This window comes from Chiloscyllium plagiosum, chromosome 1, assembly GCF_004010195.1.
Source record: "Chiloscyllium plagiosum isolate BGI_BamShark_2017 chromosome 1, ASM401019v2, whole genome shotgun sequence".
Lineage (NCBI taxonomy): Eukaryota > Metazoa > Chordata > Chondrichthyes > Orectolobiformes > Hemiscylliidae > Chiloscyllium > Chiloscyllium plagiosum.
The window spans coordinates 24,168,946-24,177,638 of NC_057710.1; the positions used below are offsets into that span (position 1 = coordinate 24,168,946).

The following is an 8,693-nucleotide window of genomic DNA, read 5'->3' on the forward strand; positions in this document are numbered from 1 at the left end:
AGCATCTGCAGTCCTCACTTTCTCCTAGAGTTAGCTTTGCAAGAAACCTATATAAGGGCAGGCTATTTCAACCATTATGTTTACATTTGAATGATATTTCAGTTCTTGGTGGTGGTGCTAAACTGAGGTCTTCAAATTGGTTTGATTTTGTCATTTTTAGTATAAACAGTGTTAATACTGAAATACAAACCAGAAAAATGGTCGTTTGGTAATATTTATCATGGATTTACTGAAAATGTCACTTTTTTTCAAGCTATTTGTCTTGCACTCCTCATGATGTCTTACAAGAATACAAATTCAAGGGGAAGACAATGTGCAAGCTGCATGAGTGGAGATTGCTGATTGGTTGGCAAGTGTACTCTGCAGTGTCATTGCCATAAAGAATGCACCCACAAATGCTCATTGATAACTAACAACCAGGCTTCATTAAATTTAATCCAGGCAGGTTAACCCTTAATGAGGGCATTGCATTGAGAAATAAAATGAACAGCTATCACCTATTTTGCTAGTTGAAATGTGTTTCTTTCTTCAAAGAGCTCTCTGTAATCAAATATTTGGTTTTCAATGTTTGCAAGTGCACCACTTCGTGAGCCCAACTAATTGTGGTTACACTTTTATCAATCAGACTTCACCTGTTAACCAATCAACTCTTTTATGCAGTTTAAAGTTGGTTCTCCTTTAAATTTATATTCTTCAAGAAGAAAAACTTCAATAAAATGTGTTTTTTTCATAGTAAACTTGCAAAACCTCTTCAGGAAAGCAATCGACTTCTGCCCGTTCCTAATGAAAATAGATAGCTGTTTACCCACGTTTTTAAAAGAAATAAGAACTCTGAGCAGGAGCAGGCAATTCAGCCCTTTAAATCTGCTCACAATTTAATGTGATTGTGGCTCATTACCTTAAGACCATTCGATGTAGGATCAGAATTAGGCCATTTTGTCCATTGAGTCTGCTCCACCATTCGATTATGACTGATGGGTTTCTCACCCCATTGTTTTTCCTTCTCCCCACAACCTTTAATCTCCTTACTAATCAAGAACCCATCCTCCTCTGTCTTAAATATGTTCAGTGGCATGGCCCCCACAGCATTCTGTGGCAATGAGTTCCACAAATTCACCACCCTCTGGCTGAAGAAATTTCATCTTATCTCAGTTTTAAAAGGTTGTCCCTTCATTTTGAGGATGTTGCTTTGGATCCTAGTTTCTCTGACTCCCAGAAACACCTTCTCCAAGTCCATTCTACTCGGGCCTCATCTCTGCCTCAACTCCACTTTCCCACCTTTGACCCATTCCTTATTTTTTAAAAATCTGTAAATCTCCTCCTCAAAGAACTCTAGCGAATTAATCAAGCATGATCCAACCTTCATAAAGCCACGCTGACTGATGGAATCTGTTTCTAAATGTCCTTTTACTATTTCTTGAATAATGGATTCCACCGATTCCACCAATTTCCCAAGGACAGATTTTAAACTAACTGTTGGTTTTTGCCTCTCTCCCTTTTTGAACACCGGGATTTACATTAGTATTTTTCCAATCCACTGGAACCTTTTCAGAATCCAGGGAATTTTGGAATCTAGTTATCAATGCATCCACTGGCTACAGAAAACAGTGTCTATTCTCCTAACTGTACTCTCCTAAATTATGACGGCATTTCTCCTTTCTCCCCCCACTTGAATATCACTCTGTACCACAGTGCTATGGTCAGTTTGTTCATCCTCCCTACACACCCTGCTCTCAACAACAACAGATCAAGAGTTTCGAATTTGTTGGACAAGGACAAGGGCTGAGAATCCTGCAGTGCTACCTTCTGGAACCCTCTATCTACCTAACTTGTAGTCAGATCTTCCGGTCCCTGACCATTGACCAAATTTTGAGGGAGTTAATCTAAGGTGTGTGATTGCTTGCTGAAAGCCAGCATCTGGGTAACTGTCCCACTCCCTCTTTCCCTCTCCCTGATGTGTTGCACTGTTTGAAGTTTAGATACCAGCCTGTTATCTTTTGAGCCTTTGAGCCTCAGAACCTCGACAACCGATTGACTGACTGGGCAGAGATTGTGCTAAAGTGATCATGGATGTGTCTGTTAATCACCTTGCTGCAATTGGTACAACCAGCAATGTGGTTTGCACCTTTGTCAATTATGTATCCTTTCTTATACGTGAATGCTGACTCTGTCACAGTTGTGGACCTCCTCAGGTCAAAAATGTATTAGCATTAATCTGGTGGGAGGTTGTCGCGTTAGCAGATCTTTTCCCGCGGAGGTAAATGCAGAAGAGAACCGTATCGACAAAGAATTGGATATGTACTTGCTCTTTCAAAGTGCACGATGGGCTGAGTGGCCTATTTTGTTGCTGTAGGTACCACGGTCTTGTATTTGAGCTTAAAGGGGTGTTATCTTTCCATAGCCTGACATGGAAATAATGGAACAACCACATTAAGATGAATAGGACATTTGTATGCTGGATCACCCTTATACAGTTCAGAAACTATTTCAATGATTAACTGTAATGGTCCTCTCTGATAACGTACTGTTATACAGTGCTTTGACCTTTTCAAAAATAGCTTTTTATTCTTTACTTTCTAATTTTTAATATGTCCCCAGTGACTAAGTGATCTTGTGGTTGATAACTACTGTTTTAGTGTTTTGTTTTACTCGTTCTTGCTGTGACATTCTCCCAATACATTACAGTTGTTCAATTCTGTAATGCTAATAGACTGTCATTATTTTCAGAAAAGTACTGTTTTGTTTTTATGTCCTATTACAATATCCTCGTTAGTAAACACTTGGAGAAAGACTGCAGAATGCTGCAGTACAGAAGAATCTGCACATCCTTGCAAAAGGCTAACAAATAAAATCGAAACTTTATTGCTGGAACAGCACAGCAGGTCAGGCAGCATCCAGGGAACAGGAGATTCGACGTTTCGGGCACAGGCCCTTCCTCAGGAATTCCTGAGGAAGGGCCTGTGCCCGAAACGTCGAATCTCCTGTTCCCTGGATGCTGCCTGACCTGCTGTGCTGTTCCAGCAATAAAGTTTCAACTTTGATCTCCAGCATCTGCAGACCTCACTTTCTCCTCCTAACAAATAAAATCATCAAGTAATGGAGAAGCTCGGCTGCCTCTGTGGAAAAACAGTTAGTGGTTTGAGTCCAATGTAACACTCAGAACTGAAGAGGGTTAGAAATTCAAAATTGTTGACAAAGGGGAGGGGAAGCAAGTGGAGCAGCTAATGCAAGTGACCAGAGCGAAGGTGCTCATGATAACTGAGAGATATGCAGTAGATACAAGTAGGTAAGAGTAATTTGAAATAGATCAGCTCATCTGAGAGCCAACCCATGTAAACAAGACATCATGTGAGAGGGATGTCATCAAAATGGAGCACAGCACTCATGGCTAGCAGTTGTTGAATTCAGTGTTGAGTCAGAGAGCCAGTGCAGACATGATGGACTTTTTGCTGCACTCTAACAGTTGAGTCTTGAAGGCTGTAATGTATCCAAGTGGAAATGAGTTGTACTTTGGTGGAGCACTTTGGTAGGCCTTGAACAGAAATGTTAGCAAGATGGTGTATTGAAATGGCAAGCAACTGGAGGTTGAGGTCATTCTCACAGACAGTGTGGTAGTTGTCCACAATGCAGTCTTCAGTCTGTGTTTAGTCTTACTAGTGTACAGGAGGCCTAATTAAAAGCAGTGATACAGAAGACAGGAAGTATAAGTAAATTTCTACTTCAGCCAAACTGTGTTTGAAGCATATAATGATGAGAAGGTAAAAGGACAAGTGTTACGTCTTTTGTGATTGAATGGGAAGATGTCGATGTGTGAGGAGTGATAGAGGAATTGATTGTAGTATCACAGAGGAATGTTGACAAGGGAGAGGAGGAGAAGATGATGTGCTTTGTTGTGGGACCCTTTAGAGGTTGCAGAGGATGATCCTTCGAATGTAGAGACTCGTGGGGTGAAAAGTGAAGACCAAGAGACCTGTATCATTTTTCAGGGAGGGAGGGGGGGGAAGGGTGAGGACAGAAGTATCTGAATAAAGTCAGATACAGCTGAGGGTGCTGTCAACTGTGATGGGGGAGTAATTCCTTAGTTAGGGCGAAAGGAAGACATGTCAAAAACACCCCCTGGATAGTTCCATCTTGAAACAGATACTATGGAGAGTCAAGAGACTGGGTGAATGGATTGAAGTATTTACAAGAAGCATTTTGTGAAGAGATGTAATCAAAGCAATTGTGAGATTGATGGGTTTGTATTGGATGTTAATGGACACCCTAACTTCCAGAAATAGCAATGGAGAAGTCAAGGAAAGGAAGGGAAGAGATGAACCAGGTAAAGGTGAGATAAAGATGGAAATTGGAAGTAAAACAGATTAATTTTTCCAATTCTAGGTGGGAACAAGAAACAGCCCCAGTAATATCATCAATATACTCATGAAAGTTGTGGGTTGGGACCCAAGTAGGACTGAAAAAAGGAACGTTTCTCATAATCACAAAGAGATGGGTATAACTGGGGCCCGTACATGTTCATAGACAAAGTAAAATGAGAAAAAGAAATTGATCAAAGTGAGGACAAATTCAGTCAGATAAAAAAGGAAAGGTGATAGTGATTGGGAACTGTTCAGGCCTATTTTCAGGGAATAAGTGCTGAGACTTCAATCTATCCTGATGGCAGTAGGTCTAGAGTGATTTCCTGTTCATGGTGAGAAGGTGATGATTGGGTCAGGGAAATGGAAACCGTGGAACCAATGTAAAGCAAAAGTAAGTGGACATAGACTGAACAAGGTGGGAAAATACAGTAAGGTTAGTAAGAAATAAGCTCAGTCAAGAAGGAACAAGCTGAAACAATAGCTATTCCTGAGCAATACTTTAGTGGACTTTGGGAAGAAGGTAGTGTGAGGGGTGAGGGGTCTATTCGTTGGGAAACTGTGGAGGGGAAGTCTCCAGAGGAGATAAGGTCAGTGACAATCCTAGAAACACAACTTAATGGTTAGTGATAGGCTCATGGTCCAGGGGAAGATAGGAGACGTTTTTGCAGTTGATGGTTAACCTCTGCAAGGTGGAGGTTGGCATGCCATGTGACAACAACACCATCCTTATTGATGGTTTGACAACAAAGTTGGGGTTCGACCTGAGAGAATGGAGTGAAGCAGTTTCAGAGAGAAGCAAGTTAGGTAGGTAAGGAGAACAGAAAAATGAAAGCAGGTAATATCGTTGACAGTTCCTGCTGAAGAGATCAAATGTAGGTAAGAGGGCAAGGAGAGGTCCAGTTGAAAGGGAGAGAGATCTGACCGTGGAATTGGGCATAGATGAAGATGAATGTCATGCCATGCCCAAAATTCATTGAGATGAAGGTGTAAAGGATAAAACAGGGTCCTTAGCTGACCACTAATTGGCATCAGAGAATGGAAGGTCAGTGGGTATGGTGAATACACAACAAGACTGGAATGGAATCAGAGGGAAAGAGATGGAGGATGCATTCAGAGGGTTTGTTAATCTGACCTAGCAATACAAATACGGAAATTAGAAACAATAATTGTGGCTTTTCCAGTCTTCCCCACATCCAATAAACATAACCAAATAAATGTGGTTTAACATTTTGACAGGTTTCTGAGCTTGCAACCATTTTATCTGACTCCCTTTGTTTCTGTCCCTTTAGACTTTGGATCTCAATCGTTTATATTCAAACGACATCCATGCCTTTGCCAACACATATGGTATTGAAGCTGCTCTAAGAGTCATAGAGAAAGAAATAAAAGATGTCTTTTCTGTATATGGTAAGCCTACTTTTTCTCATCTAGTTGTGCTGTTAGTGCAGGATTTCCATAATTTGGTCTGGTGATGATAAAGGAATGGCAATGCATTTCCAAGTCAGGATGGTGTGTGACCTACAGGTTTTGGTGTCACTGTGCACTTGATGCCCTTACCTTTCTATATGATAGAGGTTGTGGGTTTGGAAGGTGATGTTGGTAAGTTGCTGCAATTCCCATATAGATGGTATAAACCGCTGCTATTGCGCAGCAGTGATGGAGGGAGTTAACTATTAAGAAAGTGAATGTTTGATTGTCGATTGGGCAGCTTTGCCCGAGAATGGGTCTTCAGCTAATGGTTTATTGGTTTGGAATAATGCTGCAATTCAACTGATCTGTTATCAAAATTTGTTTGTAACAGTAAAATTGATATACAAAACTATTATTACATTGAACAGAATTCACTGTTGTTGAATGCCATTCATGGGTGATATTTACCAAAAAGGTCTTTGATGAAATTATGTCACCCTGAACTTAAGATATCCTGACAAATGGCATCACTCCTTGACAGCCATTCAGCCCTTCTAGCTTATTCTGCTGTTTAGGTAGATCATAGTGACACTGTACTCAGCATTGTTTGCCTTTTTTCCATATCCCACACTTGACAAAAAAGATTCTGGAGTTATAGAGTCACACAGCACAGAAGAGGTCCTTTGGCCCATTAAGTCTGCACCAACCAACCTATGCTAATCCCACTTTTTAGCACTTGCTCTGCAGCTTTGATTGTTATATCATTTCAAGTGCTCATCCACATACTTTTTAAAGGTTGAGGGTTCCTGTATCCACTCATGTAAACAGCCTTCTACTACCACCCTCTGTTTCATACCACTAAGCTACTTTTGGATTCATCTTACTAAACTGCCCTGGATATGGAGTGTTTTTGCCTTCATTATGAGACTCCCATGACCACCTTCTGACAAAATCAACTGTCTCTGATCAAACCTTGAGAGAGAGAGAGAGACACTCACACACACAGACAGACATACACATTTGAAAGATGGTTAGATGTTGTAATCCAAGGTAGACAAGCAGGAGGCTGGAAGAACACAGCAAGCCAGGCAGCTTCAGGGGGTGGAAAAAGAAGGGTTACACCTGAAACGTTGACTTCTCCACCTCCTGATGCTGCCTGGCTTGTTGTGTTCTTCGAGTTTCCTGCTTGTCTACATCATTTGAAAGATGACAATAATAGATAATATTTACGATGTAGCTTCTACTGTTAATGGATTCTTCCTGGTAATTGTTCCACACACCCTTGAAGGTGCAGCAGTTACCTTTGGAGAATTTACTGGAAACATCCAGAGTCTCTTGGGTGCACTATCAATAGTGGCCTATATATTTCTGGCACACTCAATAGTTCAAGAGAAATAAATGCAGCAGAGTTGTCACTGAAAAATAGTGTTACCTATTGAGGTTCTACAACAGGTAAAGTTCTGCAATTAGCACCTCCTGATACTGTGTCTTTAGGGAACATTTATAAGAACGAGTCCAATTGATGAGTAATGATCAAGCAATAGTACTGCCATTGAGAGAGAAAAGACTTGCACCTATATAGCACCTCTTCCACCCTCAAGTTCTCCCAAAATACTTTCCAGTTAATGAAGAATTTTTCACGTGCATCTATTGTGTAGTGGAAAATGTAATCATGGATATGCATACAGCAAACTTCCATAAACAAAATTTAATGATTACTCAGTCTGCTTTAGTGAGTTTAGTTGATTGATAAATATTGACAAGCGATAATTCCCTATTCTTTGAAACGGGAACCTTTACCTCTGAGTGACCAGATAAGTCTGGGTTTAATGTCTCCTTTTGAAAGCCAAAGGGATGTTGGATATTGCCCACTCTGTTCTGCGTTGATGTGCAGTGAATTATATAACATATTATATAACATATTATATAACATATACCTCAAGTGGCTAATCAGATTTTATATAACATATTATACCTCAAGTGGCTAATCAGATTTTATGTTTTGGATCAATATAATTTACAAATTGACATTTTAATTGACTTGAATGGAAATAACTTTGTTTTCCTAAGACAAATTTTCCCCAAGTAAAAGGCCTATTTCCAAAACAGCTGACAAGGTGACTTGTTATTTAAGTGCATCGAAACTTTAAAATGCTTTGCCACAGATATTGGGCAGGCTTTCTCTTTAATACATTCATGTGATTTGGGCATGAATGGCTGGGCCTTTGTAAATCTTAGCAATGCATCTTGTAGATGATACTCACTGATGCTACTAAGTGTCGGCGGGGAAGGGAAATTTTGTGGATTTGGTGCCAATCAAACTGGCACATGAAGCACCTGTGGATATGGAACCAATAATGATATGGTATATGGGTTATGGACTTAGCTTGTTGAAGTGTCCAGTTGCAACTGGAGTTTTATGTACAGTTCTGGTCACTACATTCCCAAATATTACATTATGGAGTTGCTATGTTCCTAATGCCTACAAATTGCAAATTTGATGAAAGATTGGTAATCTAGAATTGTTTCCATTGAACAGAGGAGGCTGAGGGTGAGCTTAATCATATAACATAACAAGAGCTTAATAGAGTGAACAGGTTAAAGAGGTTTCCCACTGCGGAAGCCTCTGTTACCAGAAGACACGGATTTAAGGTGATCAGTTGCGATTAGATGGGGCATGAGGATGATGCAATTAGTGGTGGTGCACGTGCACACGCACTCTCCCACTGTATCTCTGTGTGTGTCTGTATCTCTGTGTGTGTCTGTGTCTGTGTGCGTGCGTGTGTTGTGTCTCTTTCTCTCTATCTGTGTTTGTGTGTGTGTCTCGCTCTGTGTCTGCTTGTGTGGCTCTCTCTCTTTCTTTGTGCCTGTGTGTCTGTCTGTCTCTTTCCTGTCTCTGTATGGGTCTGTGTGTGTGTGTCTCTC

At 40.5% G+C, this 8,693-nt stretch overlaps 1 protein-coding gene across 1 annotated transcript in view; it reads left to right on the forward strand.

Annotated features, from left to right (window-relative positions):
- Window positions 1–8,693, forward strand: part of polr1a (RNA polymerase I subunit A) — a 129,491-nt gene that overhangs the window by 100,822 nt on the left and 19,976 nt on the right. The window contains exon 25 of the mRNA XM_043715974.1: window positions 5,648–5,765. Coding sequence (XP_043571909.1) covers window positions 5,648–5,765 — 118 coding nt within the window. The remainder of the gene's footprint in view (window positions 1–5,647; window positions 5,766–8,693) is intronic.